The 24,358-nt window shown below is 46.4% G+C and overlaps 1 protein-coding gene across 1 annotated transcript in view; it reads right to left on the bottom strand.

The window, feature by feature from the left end:
• LOC146019756 (RING finger protein 112-like) overlaps positions 1-24,358 on the bottom strand; it is a 64,179-nt gene that overhangs the window by 11,190 nt on the left and 28,631 nt on the right. The window contains exons 7-11 of the mRNA XM_083152288.1: positions 22,720-22,806; positions 16,712-16,835; positions 15,034-15,164; positions 7,303-7,356; positions 6,826-6,921 (exon numbers count right to left, since the gene is read on the bottom strand). Of these exons, the coding sequence (XP_083008414.1) occupies positions 6,826-6,921; positions 7,303-7,356; positions 15,034-15,164; positions 16,712-16,835; positions 22,720-22,806 (492 nt within the window). The remainder of the gene's footprint in view (positions 1-6,825; positions 6,922-7,302; positions 7,357-15,033; positions 15,165-16,711; positions 16,836-22,719; positions 22,807-24,358) is intronic.

Genomic DNA, 24,358 nt, shown 5'->3' with positions numbered 1-24,358 from the left:
CCTTTAAAAGAAGGAAATTAGAGACGGTAACCCGTGACTATACTGAACATCAGGTCTATAAATGGTTGTCTGGAAAAGCTGACACAGGTTACCGCAATCGCTTTCAGAGAGCAAGGAAAGCACGTTACAACAATGGCGACAATTCCAGTGATGTACCTTCATCTGGTGATGATTCCTACAGACCGAAAGCTGGTGTTAGACCCCCTTTAGGGGTAACGACCAGACGTGGGAGAGGCCGAGCCACATCTTCAAAAAAATCCGGAGAGGAGGCCAGCGGCACCGCAGAGCCAAAGAAAGGCAGAGGACAGAAAACCAAATAAATCAAGTATTCAATCTATCAAGCCGGGCCCTCTCTGACACCGAAATTAGGGTTTTAAACAAAGGCCTCAGTTTTGTCCCGACTAATCCTTTTAACAGCTTGAATTGGAAAATCGACCTGCAATACCTAGGTCGGCAACTCAGGCTAAGGGAATTTTTTGGAACAAAAAATGCTCCTGTTGTTCCTAGAACTCCAACAGAATCTACTTTGCCTAAACCCAAAATATTTCGGAACAAGTCAACATTTGACCCTGTATCACATAACACAGCCCTAGCTGGCTACATGAAAGCACTGGACGCACAGGTGATGGACTCACAACTGAACGCTTAAAAAAAAACGCAATAATTTGACGAAGGCCGAGTGGCAAGCCCTCAAGGATCTGACTGGCTATAGAGATATAGTTATCAGATCAGCGGACAAGGGAGGAGGGGTGGTCCTACAGGACATTAAGCAATATTGTGATGAAATTCAGGCACAATTATCTGATGGTAATGTATATTTGAAGCATAATGAGGATCCAACTGATACTTATAAACATGAGGTATTTGCAATTATTGATCAGGCTATTGTTGATAATGTTATTTCACGAGAGACAGGTGATTTTCTTAAAATACAACAACCTAGGATACCCATCCTGTACACGCTGCCCAGGATACATAAAAGGTTGGACAATCCCCCAGGGCGGCCGATAATATCGGCCAGGGGGTCATTGTTCAGTAACATTGCTGAATACCTTGATGCCTTTTTGCAGCCCTGTGTACAGGATGGGCATACCTACCTTCGTGACACCACTGATCTGTTGCTACAGTTGGATGGGCTTGGTGATGTCCCTGGTGGCATGTGGTTGTGCACCATGGACATCATACCAACATTCCTCATGTTGATGGATTAACAGCTGTTAAAAAATTGTTGTCGGGCAATCCACTCTATTGTGGTCCAAATTTAGATTTTTTTTCTTACCTTGCTCCGGTTAGTGTTGACCCGCAATTATTTCTATTTTTGCAATGGGTATTACCTACAAGTAAGCGGGTGTGCCATGGGATCTCCTGTGGCCCCCGCTTAAGCGAATACATTTATGGTAGATATTGAAAATGACTTCTTTTTTTAACTGTGAAGTAAGAGAAACATTTTTTTTTCTATAAGAGATATATAGATGACGTCATCCTCTTTTGGAGAAGACGCCTGGATGAATTTGAGACTTTGATGATGAAGATTAATAGATTTGATCGCCCGATAAAATTTACTTACCAATCTAGCCTTGAAGAGATCAACTACCTAGACGTTAATATCTGCATTGTTGACTCAAAAATTGTGACCAAATTATTCACCAAAAGCACAGATAGAAACATGTTGCTTAGGGCTGATAGTTACCATCCCCCAGCCACGATACGTGGATTACCCTATTCACAATACCTGCGGGCTAAGCGCATAACCAGTGACTCAGAGATGCTAGGGGACACGCTTGTTGGTATGACTAAAAAATTCAAAGAAAGGAGCTATTCAGACAACATCTTGAATACCGCCCTTTCGAAGGTTGAGACAGTTAGGAGAGAAGCTGCATTAATACCTTCCAACAAGTCTGCCCCTGATAAAACCATTGAACGCATACATTGGGTGCAGAGTTATTCTACAGCCCAAAAAGAGATCAGTGATTGGAGTAAAAAGCTGTGGCCGATAGTACGTGACGATGAGGATTTGAAGTGTTTTAAACATTCTAGACTAATGCCATGCTACAAAAAAGGTAAAAGTATTAGAGACTGGCTGCTCCACACAGATGTTAGCGAATTTGTAAACATCGATAGTAGGGTACGCAAACGAGATCCAGGTTGTCACAAATGCACTGGATGTACTACGTGTCAACATATGGTACCCTCCAAATATTTCTATCACCCCCATTCAGGGAAGAGATATTCTATTCGCTATGCACTAACCTGTTCAAGTACCTATGTATTATATATGGTTAAATGCCCGTGTGGGCTGTGCTGCATCGGTAAGACCATTTGAACCTTGAAAGAGCGAATGGCAATGCATAGGACTAGCATCAGGGCAGCATTAGCAGGCAAGCCCTCTGACCAGCTCCTGGCGAGGCATTTTGCTGAACAGAAACACAACATGTCTAATTTTAAACACATAATTATTGACCACATTCCAGAAAATAAAAGAAGGGGTCATAGGCATAAAGCCCTTTTGCAATGTGAATCAAAGTGGATTTTTGTTTTAGATACTGTTAAGCCTAAAGGGCTTAACGATCATTTGAACCTGAATGTGTTTATTAATTAAATTTATCCTTTTGCGTCTTAGTATGGCCACAAAATGCTTACCATGCATAACATCATGTATTTTAACACTGTGATGCACTTTTTATGTATTCCAAGTTGTTCTTGAGCCAGACGCTGCTGTTTTAATGTATTCTTCTTGTTTGTTTACAGGTGGTGCCGCGTCGCCCGGGTAACGGAGGCGTGACGCTCTCGTGGGGATGCCTGGGATAGCCGGACCCGGAAGTAACTGCGTGGAACACACGCCGGGACCCGTGGCGAGGCGGAACTACCTTCACCTCTTCTTTCTGTATATAAAGGTAAGCTCATATGTGTATATTTTATGCTGCTGCCTGACGAAGGGCTCATTAAAGCCCGAAAGCTTGCACCATCTCAATACCTTGAGTGTGATTATTTTCTGATGGTGTAATCCGCATGTGCTGGTCCATGACACCCATAGAGGGAGAATAAAATAGTGTACCGAACGTAGGGAGGCACCGGGCACGCTGCGTGCCCACTGCGTGCCCACTGCGTCACTGTCCGCTGTGTGCCACCCTTGTGGGCAACGAGTCCGCAAGGGGGGGCGATCCACGTCCCCCCCTTGTCGGCATTGCGGTGGTCGGGATTTCGACCATCGGGATTCTGACCGCCGGGATTTCATATTGATCCCTATATATATATCTCTTATATATTTGGCTACATCTGTCACTCAAAGTGTGTCTGAAGCTGTAACGCTGGGTGGAGCCTCTGACTCACATGACTGACTCACACGACAGAGAACCAGCCCAGTGAGCCCACAGACAGTGCCAGACACCCTCTGCCATGTTACACAGCAAAGACACAGCTACTCACCAGACACTCCAGGTGAGCGCCCCACACCTCCATACCTCCCAACATGACCCTCTCCAGGAGGGACAGAATGCTCTGTTTGTGGACTTCCATCTTAATTTATGATTGTCATCACCTGTTTTAAACAGGGTAATTGATAAGAAAGGTGTTTAAGCACAGGTGATGGTAATCCATAAATTAAGAAGAAAGTCCAGAAACAGAGCAATGTGTCCCTCCCCCCCATTCACAGCAACCCCACGATTAAATGGCACATGCAAAACACTGACATGGCTATGGTCGACAATGAAAAAGGTTGACATGAGTTTTTGAAGATTTATTTTTCACTTTTTCAATGTTTTCATATTCATTCTCATGTGTCGACATGGACACCAATGAAATGCCACACTTATGTCAACATTTACATGTGTTGACCTTTCTGTGTTGATTTTTTCTTGTGGCGATTCGCGGCACCTCCCGGCGACCCCCCTCCCGCGATTCACAGCACCCCCTCCCCAATTCGCGGCGACTCCCACGATTTGCGGCCCCACCCCGTGACACACCCCCTCCTGCGATTCGTGGCACCCCGCGACCCCCCCCCTCCCACGATTTGTGCCAGGCCCCCCCTTCCTCGCGGTACCCCCCCACCCCCCGCGACCCCCCCTACCGCGATTCCCCCGTCATTGCGGCAACCCCCCGCCCCTGCGACCCACCCTCCCACGATTCACTGCAACCCCCCGCGTTCCCCCCTCCCACGATTCACGGCACCCACACCCCCCTCCCGCAATTCACGGCATCCACCCACGACCCCTTCTCCCGTGATTCGCGGACACACCTCACCTCCTCCCTCCCCCCTCACCCCCGCTCGCGATTCACGGCAACCCCAGAATTAAATGGCACATGCAAAACACTGACACGGCTATGGTCGACAATGAAAAAGGTTGACATGAGTTTTTGAAGATTTATTTTTCTTTTTTGAATGTTTTCATATTCATTCTCATGTGTCGACATGGACACCAATGAAGTGCCACACTTATGTCAACATTTACATGTGTTGACCTTTCTGTGTTGATTTTTTTTGTAGCAATTTTTTTACAGTGACAACTATGTGCACGTCAACCTACACATCATCAACCAATTCTTTGTATAATATATAACACCTGTTCTGTTTTACTGTAGGTGTTTTAAGTCAGATCTTTTACTGCTACTATTAGTGTTTATGTAAATGCATTCTGAATGACAGCAACATCCTACCATCCTTCTACAAGAATATATAACCAACTAGGTGATTTATCGCGCCCTGTGCCCCCCCTCCCGCAATTCACGGACCCCCCGCGCACCCCCCCCACGATTCACGCCCCCTCCCACGATTCACGTCACCCCCGCACACCCCCCTCCCGCAATTCGCAACCCCCCCTCCCGCAATTCACGCCCCCTCCCACGCTTTGCTGACCCCCGCCCACTCCCGCGATTCGCGGACACCTGCGCCCCCTCCCTCCCTTGATTCACGGCACCCCCCACGCCCCTCCCACAATTCACGGCACCCCTAAGCCCCTCTTTAGTCCCCCGTATACTCACACACCCCTATCACTACCCAGCTTCCTGCTCTCCTGAACCGTAACTTCCACCACTGGCGAGTCGCTGACGCTGTGTTGCCCACATGCCCCTATCATGCCTCATAGCCCAGCCTCCTGCTCTCATGTACCCTAACTCCCACCCAGTAGGAGGAGACACTGACTCAGGGCCACCATCCTGTACTCCTGTACTGCCACGCTGGACCCTCACCCACTGGCAGAAGCTGCACAGTATCTCCCACTCTCCTCTTTAGTCCCCCTTATGTCCACACACCCCTATCACTACCCAGCCTCCTGTTTTCCTGTGTCGTGACCTCCACCAGTGGGGAGCCGCTGACTCAGAAACACCCTACTATACTATTGCACACACACACCTAAACAACATGCACACACAGCCCCACCCCCACACCCACAAATGTCACTGTACCCTCCACACTATCAATGTACATCTTACTCTGTAACCGCTTTTTAATTAAACAAAACAATACACACCCCCCTTCCACATCATATGCTCTCTATTTAACACATTTCACCTATAACTCAAGTTGCAATACAGGCATCTTACATACAATTCTAACCATCTTTCTCATATACAAATGTTCACAAATTAAGAGGGCGCAGCCCCTTACGACGGTGTGAAGAGCGCCTGTAGGGCGCGATGAATCACCTAGTATATATATATATATATATATTTATTTGACCCCTTGATGAAGTCACATCAATGAAACACGTTGGGGTACCTACCTCCTACCACCTCATAAGTTAAGCACCTTATTTTTATCAGCAATATAGTCTTGTTTATTTTTTGTATAGATATATAATTATTATATATATATCTTTTAGTTATACTTTTTTACCTTTACCATTAACTATTTTACCGCGCAATATATGTCCATTTGTATACCCTTTTACTGTCATCCCATTAAATATTCTGTTTTTTATCTAATTTATCTCATTTACAATAATTAGTCGCCGCTGTCTTTTTATATGGCTATCTATCTATCTATCTATCTATCTATCTATCTATCTATCTATATATATATGTATATATATATATATATATACATACATATATATATACACGATGACCCCACGGCTTACGGCAGAGCCTAGGGGAATAAGGCGGCACTCCACAGGTTTGGATAAATAAGAGTATCTTCTTTTATAAGTCCATAGTGAAATAAATCACATCTACATCAACGTTTCAAGGCTTCTTTGCCTTTTTATCAGGATGACACATTTGTTGGTAAGCTGCTCAATCAGATTGTGATGTCACTCAGGTGACAAAAGGGAGGGGTAATTCTGGTTAGGAAAAAACATTTTGTATCCCAATTGCACACTGAGTGAGAAATATACACATAATAATCAGATAATACAGAGATCTTGGTTGCATATATCTGCAGATATAGGGCTAAGCCCCCAGGACGTACGTCAAGGCGTCTCTGTGTCACTGGGGGTCCCTAATATTGGCTATGGGTCCGGGGTGTGGGCCCCATCATGCTGGCATGTAGTCATTTCTCACTCTGTGTGCAATTGGGATACAAAATGTTTTTTTTTACTTTTCATCAGGAAGTGCGACAAAAGTGCATATAGTGCTGTGCTGTGCTGTGCTGTGCACTATATGCACCTTTGTCGCACATCCTAATGAAAAGGCAAGAAAGCCTTGAAACCTTGATGTAGATGTGATTTGTTTCACTATGGACTTCTAAATGAAAATACGCTTATTTATCGAAATCCGTGGAGTGCCATCTTATTCCCCTAGGCTCTGCCATAAGCTGTGGCGTCATTGTCTCTCTCTTTCTCTCTCTCTATACACACATATACATACTGTATAAAGTTACAGCTCATTTACCTCTCTCTTCATGTAATCCTGAATTCTATGCTTGATGTCAACCAAGGTGTTTGCATTGGCAAGCAAGATCTTTTCACTTTCAAATGCATTGATCATCTGGTGAGACAGACATATTGTACAGATGACCAGACATGACTTCAGCAGGATAATTTGACTTGTGTATAAGGTGCGGTGTGTTATGGGCAGTATAATAATAATACAACATGTGCAGTGTGAGATGTTATAACATTACAGTGTGATACATCATCAGTGACATCATCCGTGCCCAGCTCTCCAGTTATATCCCTTTAGGTTACTATTAAGCATTGTATACCAGGCTATGTGTCATTCTAATCTGCATCTCCACATAGACAGGAATAAGCCCTGACCAGGCCCGTTCCTCTGTAGTGCAGCAATTGTACTTTACCCAGACTGCAATGAAAGAGTGCCCCCAGTGGTGAAATCATGAACATGTAGTATAAACTACCATATTATTACCTTCATAGGGGATTTAAAGCCATAATTTTTATTCTTCAGCGCGCTGCAAACAACCTGCAAAACAATAAAAAAACAGGATCCTGGAATGTAATTTATATACAGTAATAAACCCCTCTACAACATTACTCAACAGACGTGCTGACATAATGTCCTACATTTATTCTTCACACTAAAGGGATATCCACTCAGCCCAGGTCACCAGCACACACTGTAGGGATATCCCCTCAGCACAGATCACCTGTACACACTGCAGTGATAGCCCTTCAGCCCAGATCACCTGTACACACTGCAGTGATATCCACTCAGCACAGATCACATGTACACACTGGAGGGATGTCCCCTCAGCACATATCACATCTACACACTGGAGGGATGTCCCCTCAGCACAGATCACATCTACACACTGGAGGGATATCCCCTCAGCCCAGATCACCTGTACACACTGGAGGGATATCCCCTCAGGCCAGATCACCTGCACACACTGGAGGGATATCCCCTCAGCACAGATCACATCTACACACTGGAGGGATATCCCCTCAGCCCAGATCACCTGCACACACTGGAGGGATATCCCCTCAGCACAGATCACCTGTACACACTGGAGGGATATCCCCACAGCACAGATCACCTGAACACACTGCAGTGATAGTCCTTCAGCCCAGATCACCTGTACACACTGGAGGGATATCCCCTCAGTACAGATCACCTGCACATACTGGAGGGATATCCCCTCAGCCCGGATCACCTGTACACACTGGAGGGATATCCCCTCAGCACAGATCACCTGTACACACTGGAGGGATATCCCCTCAGCCCAGGTCACCTGTACACACTGGAATGATATCCTCTCAGCACAGATCACCTGTACACACTGGAGGGATATCCGCTCAGCACAGATCACCTGTACACACTGCAGTAATATCCCCTCAGCCCAGTTCACCTGCACACACTGGAGGGACATCCCCTCAGCCCAGATCACCTGCACACACTGGAGGGATGTCCCCTCAGCCCAGATCACCTGTACACACTGGAGGGATATCCCCTCAGCACAGATCACCTGCACCCAGTGGAGGGATATCCCCTCAGCATAGATCACCTGCACACACTGGAGGGAAATCCCCTCAGCACAGATCACCTGTACACACTGGAGGGATATCCCCTCAGCCAAGATCACCTGTACACACTGGAGGGATATCCCCTCAGCCAAGATCACCTGTACACACTGCAGTGATAGCCCTTCAGCCCAGATCACCTGTACACACTGGAGGGTTATCCCCTCAGCCCAGATCACCTGTACACACTGGACTGATATCCCCTCAGCACAGATCACCTGCACACACTGGAGGGATATCCCCTCACCACAGATCACCTGTACACACTGGAGGGATATCCCCTCAGCACAGATCCCCTGTACACACTGGAGGGATATCCCCTCAGCACAGATCACCTGTACACACTGGAGGGATATCCCCACAGCACAGATCACCTGTACACACTGCAGTGATAGCCACACAGCACAGATCACCTGTACACACTGCATTGATAGCCCTTCAGCCCAGATCACCTGTACACACTGGAGGGATATCCCCTCAGCACAGATCCCCTGTACACACTGGAGGGATATCCCCTCAGCCCAGATCACCTGCACACACTGGAGGGATATCCCCTCAGCACAGATCACCTGCACACACTGGAGGGATATCCCCTCAGCACAGATCACCTGTACACACTGGAGGAATATCCCCTCAGCCCAGATCACCTGCACACACTGGAGGGATATCCCCTCAGCACAGATCACCTGTACACACTGGAGGGATATCCCCACAGCACAGATCACCTGAACACACTGCAGTGATAGTCCTTCAGCCCAGATCACCTGTACACACTGGAGGGATATCCCCTCAGTACAGATCACCTGCACATACTGGAGGGATATCCCCTCAGCCCGGATCACCTGTACACACTGGAGGGATATCCCCTCAGCACAGATCACCTGTACACACTGGAGGGATATCCCCTCAGCACAGATAACATCTACACACTGGAGGGATATCCCCTCAGCCCAGATCACCTGCACACACTGGAGGGATAGCCATTCAGCACAGATCACCTGCACACACTGGAGGGATATCCCCTCAGCCCAGATCACCTGCACACACTGGAGGGATATCCCCTCAGAACAGATCACCTGCACACACTGGAGGGATATCCCCTCAGCCCAGATCACCTGCACACACTGGAGGGATATCCACTCAGCACAGATCACCTGTACACACTGGAGGGATATCCCCTCAGTACAGATCACCTGCACATACTGGAGGGATATCCCCTCAGCCCGGATCACCTGTACACACTGGAGGGATATCCCCTCAGCACAGATCACCTGTACACACTGGAGGGATATCCCCTCAGCCCAGGTCACCTGTACACACTGGAATGATATCCTCTCAGCACAGATCACCTGTACACACTGGAGGGATATCCGCTCAGCACAGATCACCTGTACACACTGCAGTAATATCCCCTCAGCCCAGATCACCTGCACACACTGGAGGGATATCCCCTCAGCACAGATCACCTGTACACACTGCAGTGATATCCCCTCAGCCCAGATCACCTGTACACACTGGAGGGATATCCCCTCAGCACAGATCACATCTACACACTGGAGGGATATCCCCTCAGCACAGATCCCCTGCACACACTGGAGGGATATCCCCTCAGCAAAGATCACCTGCACACACTGGAGGGATATCCCCTCAGCCCAGATCACCTGCACACACTGGAGGGATATCCCCTCAGAACAGATCACCTGCACACACTGGAGGGATATCCCCTCAGCCCAGATCACCTGCACACACTGGAGGGATATCCCCTCAGCACAGATCACCTGTACACACTGGAAGGATATCCCCTCAGCACAGATCCCCTGTACACACTGGAGGGATATCCTATCAGCACAGATCACCTGCACACACTGGAGGGATATCCCCTCAGCCCAGATCACCTGCACACACTGGAGGGATATCCCCTCAGCACAGATCACCTGTACACACTGGAGGGATATCCCCACAGCACAGATCACCTGTACACACTGCAGTGACAGCCCTTCAGCACAGATCACCTGTACACACTGCAGTGATAGCCCTTCAGCCCAGATCACCTGTACACACTGGAGGGATATCCCCTCAGCACAGATCACCTGCACACACTGGAGGGATATCCCCTCAGCCCAGATCACCTGTACACACTGGAGGGATATCCCTTCAGCCCGGATCACCTGTACACACTGGAGGGATATCCCCTCAGTACAGATCACCTGCACACACTGGAGGGATATCCCCTCAGCCCAGGTCACCTGTACACACTGGAGTGATATCCTCTCAGCACAGATCACCTGTACACACTGGAGGGATATCCCCTCAGCACAGATCACCTGTACACACTGGAGGGATATCCCCACAGCACAGATCACCTGTACACACTGCAGTGACAGCCCTTCAGCACAGATCACCTGTACACACTGCAGTGATAGCCCTTCAGCCCAGATCACCTGTACACACTGGAGGGATATCCCCTCAGCACAGATCACCTGCACACACTGGAGGGATATCCCCTCAGCCCAGATCACCTGTACACACTGGAGGGATATCCCTTCAGCCCGGATCACCTGTACACACTGGAGGGATATCCCCTCAGTACAGATCACCTGCACACACTGGAGGGATATCCCCTCAGCCCAGGTCACCTGTACACACTGGAGTGATATCCTCTCAGCACAGATCACCTGTACACACTGGAGGGATATCCCCTCAGCACAGATCACCTGTACACACTGCAGTAATATTCCCTCAGCCCAGATCACCTGCACACACTGGAGGGATATCCCCTCAGCACAGATCACCTGTACACACTGGAGGGATATCCCCTCAGCACAGATCACCTGCACACACTGGAGGGATATCCCCTCAGCCCAGATCACCTGTACACACTGGAGGGATATCCCTTCAGCCCGGATCACCTGTACACACTGGAGGGATATCCCCCCAGTACAGATCACCTGCACACACTGGAGGGATATCCCCTCAGCCCAGGTCACCTGTACACACTGGAGTGATATCCTCTCCGCACAGATCACCTGTACACACTGGAGGGATATCCCATCAGCACAGATCACCTGTACACACTGCAGTAATATTCCCTCAGCCCAGATCACCTGCACACACTGGAGGGATATCCCCTCAGCACAGATCACCTGTACACACTGGAGGGATATCCCCTCAGCCCAGATCACCTGTACACACTGGAGGGATATCCCCTCAGCACAGATCACATCTACACACTGGAGGGATATCCCCTCAGATCAGATCACCTGTACACACTGGAGGGATATCCCCTCAGACCAGATCACCTGCACACACTGGAGGGATATCCCCTCAGCACAGATCACCTGCACACACTGGAGGGATATCCCCTCAGCCCAGATCACCTGCACACACTGGAGGGATTTTTCCCTCAGCCCAGATCACCTGCACACACTGGAGGCATATCCCCTCAGCCCAGATCACCTGCACACACTGGAGGGATGTCCCCTCAGCACAGATCACCTGCACACACTGGAGGGATATCCCCTCAGCATAGATCACCTGTACACACTGGAAGGATATCCCCTCATCCCAGATCGCCTGTACACACTGGAGGGATTCCCCTCAGCACAGATCACATGTACACACTGGAGGGATATCCCCTCAGCCCAGATCACCTGTACACACTGGAGGGATATCCCCTCAGCACAGATCACATGTACACACTGGAGGGCTATTTCCTCAGCACAGATCACCTGTACACACTGCTGTAATATCCCCTCAGCCCACATCACCTGTACACACTGGAGCGATATCCCCTCAGCCCAGATCACCTGTACACACTGGAGGGATATCCCCTCAGCACAGATCACCTGTACACACTGGAGGGATTTCCCCTCAGCACAGATCACCTGCACACACTAGAAGGATATCCCCTCAGCCCAGATCACCTGTACACACTGGAGGGATATCCCCTCAGCCCAGATCACCTGTACACACTGGAGGAATATCCCCTCAGCACAGATCACCTGCACACACTGGAGGGATATCCCCTCAGCCCAGATCACCTGTACACACTGGACTGATATCCCCTCAGCCCAGATCACCTGTACACACTGGACTGATATACCCTCAGCCCAAATCACCTGTACACACTGCAGTGATATCCCCTCAGCACAGATCACCTGCACACACTGGACTGATATCCTCTCAGCACAGATCACCTGTACACACTGGAGGGATATCACCTCAGCCCAGATCACCTGCACACACTGGAGGGATATCCCCTCAGCACAGATCACCTGTACACACTGGAGGGATATCCCCTCAGCCCAGATCACCTGTACACACTGGACTGATATCCCCTCAGCACAGATCACCTGTACACACTGGAGGGATATCCCCTCAGCCCAGATCACCTGTACACACTGGAGGAATATCCCCTCAGCACAGATCACCTGTACACACTGGAGGGATATCCCCTCAGCCCAGATCACCTGTACACACTGGAGGGATATCCCCTCAGCACAGATCACCTGTACACACTGGAGGGATATCCCCTCAGCCCAGATCACCTGTACACACTGGAGGGATATCCCCTCAGCACAGATCACCTGTACACACTGGAGGGATATCCCCACAGCACAGATCACCTGTACACACTGGAGGGATATCCCCACAGCACAGATCACCTGTACACACTGCAGTGATAGTCCTTCAGCCCAGATTACCTGTACACACTGGAGGGATATCCCCTCAGTACAGATCACCTGCACATACTGGAGGGATATCCCCTCAGCCCGGATCACCTGTACACACTGGAGGGATATCCCCTCAGCACAGATCACCTGTACACACTGGAGGGATATCCCCTCAGCCCAGGTCACCTGTACACACTGGAATGATATCCTCTCAGCACAGATCACCTGTACACACTGGAGGGATATACGCTCAGCACAGATCACCTGTACACACTGCAGTAATATCCCCTCAGCCCAGATCACCTGCACACACTGGAGGGATATCCCCTCAGCACAGATCACCTGTACACACTGGAGGGATATCCCCTCAGCACAGATCACCTGTACACACTGGAGGGATATCCCCTCAGCACAGATCATCTGTACACACTGCAGTAATATCCCCTCAGCCCACATCACCTGTACACACTGGAGCGATATCCCCTCAGCCCAGATCACCTGTACACACTGGAGGGATATCCCCTCAGCACAGATCACCTGTACACACTGGAGGGATTTCCCCTAAGCACAGATCACCTGCACACACTAGAGGGATATCCCCTCAGCCCAGATCACCTGTACACACTGCAGTGATATCCCCTCAGCACAGATCACCTGCACACACTGGACTGATATCCTGTCAGCACAGATCACCTGTACACACTGGAGGGATATCCCCTCAGCCCAGATCACCTGCACACACTGGAGGGATATCCCCTCAGCACAGATCACCTGTACACACTGGAGGGATATCCCCTCAGCCCAGATCACCTGTACACACTTAACTGATATCCCCTCAGCACAGATCACCTGTACACACTGGAGGGATATCCCCTCAGCCCAGATCACCTGTACACACTGGAGGGATATCCCCTCAGCACAGATCATCTGTACACACTGGAGGGATATCCCCTCAGCCCAGATCACCTGTACACACTGGAGGGATATCCCCTCAGCCCAGATCACCTGTACACACTGGAGGGATATCCCCTCAGCCCAGATCACCTGTACACACTGGAGGGATATCCCCTCAGCACAGATCACCTGTACACACTGGAGGGATATCTCCTCAGCACAGATCACATGTACACACTGGAGGGATATCCCCTCAGCATAGATCACCTGTACACACTGGAGGGATATCCCCTCAGCACAGATCACCTGTACACACTGGAGGGATATCCCCTCAGCACAGATCACCTGCACACACTGGAGGGATATCCCCTCAGCACAGATCACCTGTACACACTGGAGGGATATCTCCTCAGCACAGATCACATGTACACACTGGAGGGATATCCCCTCAGCATAGATCACCTGTACACACTGGAGGGATATCCCCTCAGCACAGATCACCTGTACACACTGGAGGGATATCCCCTCAGCACAGATCACCTGCACACACTGGAGGGATATCCCCTCAGCACAGATCACCTGTACACACTGGAGGGATATCCTCTCAGCCCAGATCACCTGTACACACTGGAGGGATATCCCCTCAGCACAGATCACCTGTACACACTGGAGGGATATCCCCTCAGCACAGATCACCTGTACACACTGGAGGGATATCCCCTCAGCCCAGATCACCTGTACACACTGGAGGGATATCCCCCTCAGCACAGATCACCTGTACATACTGGAGGGATATCCCCCTCAGCACAGATCACCTGTACACACTGGAGCGCTGTTAATGAAGGATGGAACTAAAAAGCTGGGAAAGCTGGGCAGCAGGTGAGGACTGGCAGGCATCCTGCGGGGACTTGCGGCCAACCGGGCAGTGTGTAGGGATCGGTGGGCACCTTTCTTATGTATTTCCTAATTCATATTCTAGTTTATTAAAAACCCATTTAAGCCCTGAGTACTGTCTTATATGTAACTCCGACCAGCATGCCTATAATACAGACCGTCAGATATTCTCCCACTTGGGCACAGGTGATTTTCTTCCCACTGGTCTCAGTTTTACGGTGCTGCCAAATCTCTCTCAGAAGGTCGGAGATGTATGACATGAGATATCTCCTGAAATCTTCATCCATATCTGCGAACAAAGAAACGTGGTGATTGGCTGGAGAGACAGACGGAGGCCTGACATCACTTATTCTCACTGCCTGAATACTCACCTCCAGGACTGAGGCTGGTAGTGTGGCAGCACATTGAGATGCACCGGTGAATGCCAGGCAGCATTGGTCTGACTCTCAACTCTGCCTAAATAATGAGAGTGAGTGCAGGGGAGAAGCCACACAGATACAGAAGGGGACAATGCTACAGCTATAGAGGGGCTGCAAATAATCAGGGGTGGGGGGTGCCTGAGGGAGACCACCCTATATAAGGGAAGAGTCGGACGCAACACACCAGGGCAGCCATTTTGCTAATGTGAGTATTCATACTGCTTTATGCCACTCAGTGTGTTCCCATTCTCAGCCGCAGCTGCCAGTATTAGTATTGGCACGTACACCCACCCATTGCTGGGCCAGTCTCCTGCACATTGCATGGGCCTTGGCAAGTTCGAGCGATGGCAGTTGAAGATGTGGACAGAAAAGTGGGCGATGTGTGGCGTAGTTACAGCAGAATGTGGTGAACCAATTGCAAGTCATTAGATTCCATGTAAAGCTCTAGGAAAACTCAGATCCAGAAATATCAGAACTACCCCCAAATACAGGATGGGTGTGTGACTATTTAGCAGGGGAAGAGCTTGCTGCCCTTTCATAGGGAATTGGGCAATTAGCAGATAAAAGATGGGAACTGCAGTAAAACAACACATGCAATAAATGCCCCGGTGATTTCTCTGAAATCAATGCGGTAGTGGCTTAATACATTGAATGGATACTTACAAATGCCGATAGCGGGCGTTTATCGCATTTTTAAAGGCATTCCCTCTTTGATAATTTGATAATTGGGACCCTACATCTTGTGCTATAATTGTCTACTTTAAACAGTCGATAACATTTAGCTGAATCTAGGTTCTAGTGACCTCTACTGGTGGTGAGATATATAGCAGAAATTACTCTGATTTTCAAAAAAAGAAGAGATCGCAGGTTTTAGAGTATTTTTTAACAATAATACAATAAGCGTTTCCCATTATAGCGCATTGTTTAGTATTTTTTCTAGGATATAGGACAGCAGACTATGGCCCTAATTCTGACTAACTCGGTTGGATAAGAGTTCGGTCAGAGTGCGTTTTTTACCACATGAAAGCCTGTGTTTGTCCCTCTGCACCTTACTCTGTAGGACTGTAGGAGACCTCACAGTCCCAGTGCTGCCTCTTGTTAAAAACCCTCCCATGACTAGGCTGCTGCTGCTGTCCTCCGTGGGCCTGAGAAGCATGTAATGAGCTCCACCAATCAGAGCTCAGCACAAACGTCTCAGCCTCTGCCTTCTTATTCAAAGTGTCATGGGACTTAGTCAACTCCCAGTAATGCTGCAGGTGAAGCTGCAGCACTACCCCACTCCCATGCACCCTCCCTTTAGCTAAAAAAAAGAGGGGGGCCCAGGGGTACTGACCCCTTTTGCCCCTGATTTAATTTGGCCCTGTTACAGACAACTCAAAGGATGTAACCAGCTAGTGTTGTATCATTAGAGTCTTACCTGCCAGGCACCCAAGGGATGATGTCAGGAATTGTTTTCCAGGGTGAGGCAGCAGGAATCCGCTTACTGATGGACTATTTAGAGTCGGCAATATCTTGCCATATTGTCCACTTCTAGTTAGCCTCTGAATTAAAAATTAAAAATAAAATTATATATATATATTGGGGGAATGAAAAAGTTGAAATGTAAATATTCAAAATCGGGGTTAGTGTGGAAAGGTTGTGACTTGACCTGAATAAGAAACGTGCAAGAGCTTTTTGCTCTAAGTCAATATCTTCTGTTCCGGCAAGACACCTGAAGTTTCGCTTTTTAGATGAAAATAACGAAATGTATGAAGAAGCTCCGATCTAGTTATAATTATGTCAGGACGTCTTAAAGTGGTTCATTAATTTACTTTAGAATAGTAAAAAAAAAAAAAAAGAGTACAACCTTGTCCTAGTGCAGTTACTGACTTTACAAGAAATTGGGTGGGAGGGGTCTGCACGAAAGATTGGAAGTAATTTTGGGAAGAGATAGGAAGATTGGGAAGAGAGACTGACTATAATAAAAAATAATTTATTGCTAACATCACCTACCAGCCTATGCAGCAAGCCGTAGCTTTAAGAAAAGTGATGGTCAGTGGTGCACCCCCGAGCAAGAATGAGTTTAATTATAAACAAGGAGAGAGAAGAAACTCGGGTGGGGTGCACTCTTAATCCCCAATCTAAGTAGCTCAAATGCTCGAAAAAAGTTTTACATATATTTTTTTATATTTTTTAATGCCAAGTGAAAAAATTAATTAATTAAATGAAAAAGAGTTTATTTAGAAAAAGTTTTTTTCAAAGTCTATTTGTATTTTAATGTGCTTTAATTACTTTAATAAAATCTAATGCTGCGCAAAATTTTTTTTGTGTCAGAGTAATTTTTATTAATTTTTTAAAATTTTTTAAACTATTTTGTATAATTATTTTATATACATACAAAATATATGCCTTTGTTTGCGAATGATTTTAAGCAATAATGATAGGGCTGGTATCAATAGTTGTTATAATAAATTAACCTGTGTGTACCACTATATTTGATTAATCTCAGCACCACCACTATAACGATGATGGGGCTGGATCAAAAATTGGTGCAATAATTGCCGTATGTGTACCACTATATGTGATCCATATAAGCACCAGCAATGTATAAAACTGACCTTCATAAATCCTTAATGCCTATACCATTTGGCATTATAGTTTTGTTCTCAATTTGGAATGAGATAAGGATTATAATCATTAGTCAGCAAAATAAAAAATGATAAATCAAATAAAGTATATACACACTATTTACATTTGCACTCATGCATTAATTCACTTTATGATTGACTGATTGTTGTAAATAATTTAGCCAATTAGTCTAGTGGTATTCACATGAAAACTTATCCAATTAGCCTGGTAATGCTCACAGACACAGTTGTAAAAAGAAATAAATGGCACAGTTTTGCAGCAAGAAAACTCACTCCAAGATAGACAGACCAATTAGTATATCTCAGTTGGCATTGCTTATATGTTCATGCGCATCCACATGCATGCCAGTCACCACTGAACTAAAGTCATGTTCACAAAAACACATTTACACTGAAAACTCTCTGTTTTTACTGAAGCACTGGGACAAGCACTATGTGGTCAAGAACAGGTGCAATTAATTGATTTAATGCACAATTATCGGCTGTATCTGCCTCTGGGCAGAGCAGCCAATCCCTGTAAGTGTCAAAACTAGCTTGTACAGTTATAATTATATAATGTTTAAACGATTCTCAGTACAAAATTACACCCAGAACCAGTCTGAGTGCAGCCGATTTAAGCCAATAAATGTTACAACTGGAGAGTGCTACAAATTTGGACACAATTATCTCATGCAACAGTCAAAAGACTCTATTACAATAAAGAGACAGTCAATTCTCCGATTTACAGTTTTTAAATGAATGAAGTGAAAAGAAAAAGAAAAGACCAAAGTCCCATAGCCAAAGCTCAGCCGGCACTGACAGCGCACGGCTGCCTTGCAGGGAGAGGTCTACGTTACCAGCCCTGGATCTCTGTGATGCAGGGACGCCAGGAGCACTCGTCTCGTCTCTGAAGCTTCAGCCTGGAAGCCGCTCCTGCGGTCACGTGTGCACACGTGAACGCATCTGACAATCTGGGGATCTGGGACGCACGTTTCGCAAAAGCTTGTTCACCCGGCAGCGTTCCAAATTGAGAACAAAACTATAATGCCAAATGGTATAGGCATTAAGGATTTATGAAGGTCAGTTTTATACATTGCTGGTGCTTATATGGATCACATATAGTGGTACACATACGGCAATTATTGCACCAATTTTTGATCCAGCCCCATCATCGTTATAGTGGTGGTGCTGAGATTAATCAAATATAGTGGTACACACAGGTTAATTTATTATAACAACTATTGATACCAGCCCTATCATTATTGCTTAAAATCATTCGCAAACAAAGGCATATATTTTGTATGTATATAAAATAATTATACAAAATAGTTTAAAATTTTTTAAAAAATTAATAAAAATTACTCTGACACAAAAATTTTTGCGCAGCATTAGATTTTATTAAAGTAATTAAAGCACATTAAAAAACTTTTTCTAAATAAACTCTTTTTCATTTAATTAATTAATTTTTTCACTTGGCATTAAAAAATATAAAAAATATATGTAAAACTTTTTTCGAGCATTTGAGCTACTTAGATTGGGGATTAAGAGTGCACCCCACCCGAGTTTCTTCTCTTTCCTTGTTTACAGTTACTGACTTTGGCAGGAGAAAAAAATCCCTGATAACTGACCCGTTTTCATGGTCACAATTGTGAATATCGTGTTTTCACCCGAAAGTGTGTTTTTTTTTGGAGAGGATGCTCTGTAATTGAAGTGACCAGGGAAAAAAAACTTGGCGCAAAAAAATCAGGGTAAATCCCTTTTGTTTGCCCTTGTCATGGCCCGTCAATCGGTGGGCGGGAGATGCGGCTACTCACTGCACCGCTCCCTCCGATCCTGGTGGCTGCAGGGGGTCTGGCCGGGGGTGGAGGTCTGACGGGTGGCAGGGGCTCAGTGGCTCTCCAGAGGTCCGGTGGTGCCCGTGCTGCGGGAACAGCTCCGACGGCTGGGCACCGCCATCTTGATTAAGTCAGCTGATGACGGGGGTGGGGCTCTTATGCCCTCTGTCAATCAGCCTTAACCTATCCCTGTGCTGCTGGGTTCATAAATCCCAGCAGCTGCAGAGTGCCTGGTGCAACTTCTAAGTTGCATGCACTCAGCTCTGAGCTACTGTCAGAAGCTGCAAAGCACTCCAGTCCTCTGAATCAGACCCTGGTTGTTTCCTGTCTATCCAGTGCTCCCATTCTAGCCCCGCTCCTGTACACTCCGTTACCCCTGGTTCCATTCACCCTGAAGCCAGGTTGGCTATCTTCAGTTCTGTTATTCCCAGTTCAAGTTATCTGCACCAAGTCGGCATACTAAGTTACCCTGCCAAGTCGGCCCTTTGTGTTCCAGTTTGCTCCCGAAGTTATCCGCCCAGGTGGCTATTTCTGTTCTCCCTTCTCCTGCCTCAACCTACGTCCAGTTCCAGTGTTTCGACCAACGTCCAGTTCCAGTGTCTCGACCAACGCCCAGTTCCAGTGTTTCGACCAACGTCCAGTTCCAGTGTCTCGACCTACATCCAGTATCAGTTGCACCTGGCCTTCTGTGAGTACTTCTGGCGAAAGGCCGCGACCTGCTGTCCGGACGCAGCGAAGTCCAAACTCCCTTGCGGGGGTCAATGGCGAAGACCGCCGGGCAGTTAGACTCCGCGCCTTCGCCAAGGAGTTCAGCCAAACTCACGGTCGGGATATATGCATAGGTCTTACATCCTTCCAGCCAAGTTACAAGCGTCCCCTGTGCAGTCCTTACTGAGACCACCGCCTGAGACGGATCCTCAAACACTCGCTGTGACAACCCTTAATAGAATAGTCTACGTCTGTGTCTTCTAATATCCAACGCTTTACTGAATGCTAAAGTAAGTTAGGCAAACAATGCATTATGCCAGTGATGGCTAACCTTGACACTCCAGCTGTTGTTGAACTGCACATCCCAGCATGCCCTGCTAGAGTTTTACTATTTGGCCATGCTTAAACTGATGCAAGGCATGCTGGGATGTGTAGTTCAACAACAACTGGAGTGACAAGGTTAGCCATCACTGCATTACGCTCTGTTATTTAGCTATAATATTCTAAACACTTCAATTGTGGCAGTTTATTTTAAACATGAATTGGTCTGGAAAACAGTTTTGCATCCCCTATGCTGGGAGCATGTGCCAGAAGACCAAGGTGGGCAATTTGGCAATGGGGGAGAGATACTCATTGGAATGTGTATCTCAGTATTATAGCTCTACTGAGAAGCTGGAGCTGCCAGTGAGAAATGGTAAGAGACCACTGTTCAACCAGGGATGGTTTGTTGACAGTTCATCATATTGACATATCCATGAGGACATACTGAATGTCAACATGGTCACTGTCGACAGGTCATACCACACCCATATGCAATGCACAAATTAGACACAGCAACTGTCAAGCCATAATTCTAAAATCAGATATATTGTGTGTATTGAAAATAACAACAAAGTCTACTGGATATGCTATTGAGAGTTATTCATTATATCTGTGGTGTCCAGCAGTATATACAGTATATGCCACTCACTGTGTTAATTACTAGGCAGGATTGATCAGCAATACTTTATTTCCTGTGTATGTCCTTACTGACCCAATATAACAGTCTTATAATAGTGGACATCAATCACAAGCTGTCTGTATAAAACTGAACTCAAAACACAACATAAAATACAATAAGACAATACTGTATGTGCAACATCTTTGAAACCTGTAATTTTTGTATGGATGTTCTTGAATTTATTTTTCAAAACATTAGATGTATTTGTTTATTACAGCATAATGAAATTTAACGTATTTAACTGATATTATATTTGCACATTTTTTGCATAATTAAATGCTGTAATGCAGCCCAATCATGTTCCCTGAATAGGGGATGCAAAACTGTTTTTCAGACCAATTCATGTATAAAATAAACTGCCACAAGTAAAGACATTAAACAGAAGTGTATATAATACTGCACCTAAACCTTTGCACTAGGACAAGCTCGTACTCTCTTTGTTTACTATGCTAAAGCATATTAATAAACCACCCTTATACCCTTATACCCCTTTCACACTTGAATGGTAAATTGCCGTTTTTTTAGCCTTTTTAAACGGTTAGAGCTGTGGTGTGAAAGTTCCAGGATGCTCTAACCGTTTAACAAATACCGGTATTAGTTAAACGGTTAAAAAGCAGTGTCCTACCCATTTCAGAGCAGTTTTTTTTTGGCAGTGTGAACGACTCTATTTCTATGGCTTGAAACGTGTCCCTTGGGGGTTAAATGGGTTGAATGAGGGAATGGTAATAAATGCTTTTTAAAACGATTTTCACCTGCAATGTGAAAGGTCTTAAGGCTCAGACCCGTTTTAAAGTCCCATGTAAGAATACCGTGTCATTACCCGTTTCTGTAGTGTGAAAGCAGCATTAGACATCCTGACATAATTATAACTGGATCGAAGTTTCGTTATTTTCATCTAAAAAGCGAAACTTTAGGTGTCTTGCCGGAACAGAAGATATTGATTTAGATCAGCGGTTCTCAAACTGTGGGTCCTGACCCCAAAGTGGGTCCCAACCTTCTCAGCATGGGGTCCCAAATCTGAAAAATCTGTTGAATTATCTATTATTTTAGACTCCTCACATCATTTTTTGCCTCCACCATGGTGCATGTACCTACACAGGTGATGTGATGACCTTCTACAGTTACTTTCTGGGGTCCTGTCATTATTTTTATTGTCTGATGGGGTCCCAGAGCCAAATAGTTTGAGGACCCCTGATTTAGATCAAACGCTTTTGCAGGTTTCTTATTCAGGTCAAATCACAACTTTTCCATGTAAATAAGACTATGATAAGATTACCTGCATCTCGTGCTGAATATAGTCCCGAGCAGCTTCTCTGCCGCAGTTATTTGGATTATTCCAGTCTCGCAGCAGGAGAACCAGGTGCTGTTACAGAATCAGAGGAACAGTGTCAGCGCTGGCAGGAGATACCAGAGGAACATTTCTGCAGGATACAGCCGGACACACATTGGGCCTAATTCACACCTGGACGTTGTTGTACGAACAGCAGCTGATTATTGATACACCTTACATGCATATGGGCTGCAATGCACGCGCGCGTAATGCCTTGCCAATGAAGGCACCCTGCCACTTTAGCCCGTTCAAAAGGTGATTGACAGGAAGCAGGCATCTGGGTGTGGTAACTGGCCATTTAATGGGGATGTTAAGTATAAACCCCTCTGGGAGTGTCAGAGAAAACACAGGTGCCCCCAAACATTTTAGGGGAGGGTGTGTGACATCAGCTCCAGGTAGATGCTCATTTAGCTTAGTATTACCACTCAGGTCTATGAGAGGGAGGGATGATTCTGGATAAGAGGAAAATCCTTGGTTTCCCCCAGCTCACTGAGTGGTAATAGTAACCAGTGTAGAACACTACATAATAATAGAATTCAGAGATATTGGTTACATATACCTGCGCAGGTGTATGATATGCCCCCAAGCCACGTCAAGGCTTCTCTGTATATTGGGGGTCCCTAGCGTTATATCTAGGTGCAGCACCCCAAAAAACAGCATAAGCCAGAAAGCTTAGTGCGGCACACCAGTGAGATACTATAGTGTTAATAAATATGTGATAGGAAGCTGACGCTCTATATAAAGAGTGAAAAAAAAAAAAAAAAAAAGAAAACCATGAAGTATACATAAAATATTAAAGAAATGGGGGAAAATTTAATAGGATGAGAAATTCAGAAAGTGAGACATTTGTTAAGTTTTTTTTAAAGCGGAAATCATTTACATTGCAATATCAGTTTGATTTTACAGTGTAAATGATTGCCGCTTTAAAAAAAAAAAACCTGGAGATTTCTTACCAAATCTCTCACTTTCTGATTCTCTCACCCTATTACATTTCACCCATAGGGGGGTGATTCACTCGGAAAGGCACAATCACTCTCTAATGGACAAAACCATGTGCACTGCAGGTGGGGCAAATGTAACATGTGCAGAAAGAGTTAGATTTTAGTGAGTTTCTTTTGTTTCTGTGCAGGGGAAATAGTGACTGCTTTATGTTTACACTGCAATATCGGTTTGAAGTACACCCCCCACCAAAATCTAACTCTTTCTTCACATGTTACAAAAGCCCCACTTGCAGTGCATTTGGTTTTGTCCATTAGAGAGTGATTGTGCCTTTGTGAGTGAACCAGTATAACCCCCATAGTGTTAGTGAGAAAAAAAAAATGCTAAGTGTTAATAGAATGTAAGGGTGTGCCGCACTAGAGCGACCCAGCCAAACCAGCCCAGGGGCACCGCACCCCACACCACCATCACCCTAAAATGTCTCCTTACTTAAATATATCCAAACTAAGAGGTCGGAAATGCCTGTAATTAAGTCTCTGGCTGCCTTGAGCCTGCGATGACTGGTGCCCAGTAGAAAAATCTTTTGATGGTTAGCGCCAAACGAAGGATTCTGGTCATTTTCGCTTGACTGACAATTTTTCACTAT

The sequence above is a fragment of the Crinia signifera genome, chromosome 7 (genome assembly GCF_055691185.1).
Source record: "Crinia signifera chromosome 7, ASM5569118v1, whole genome shotgun sequence".
Classification (NCBI taxonomy): domain Eukaryota; kingdom Metazoa; phylum Chordata; class Amphibia; order Anura; family Myobatrachidae; genus Crinia; species Crinia signifera.
The sequence above is the reverse complement of the archived record's forward strand: the minus strand, read 5'-3'. Positions and strand labels throughout refer to the sequence as shown.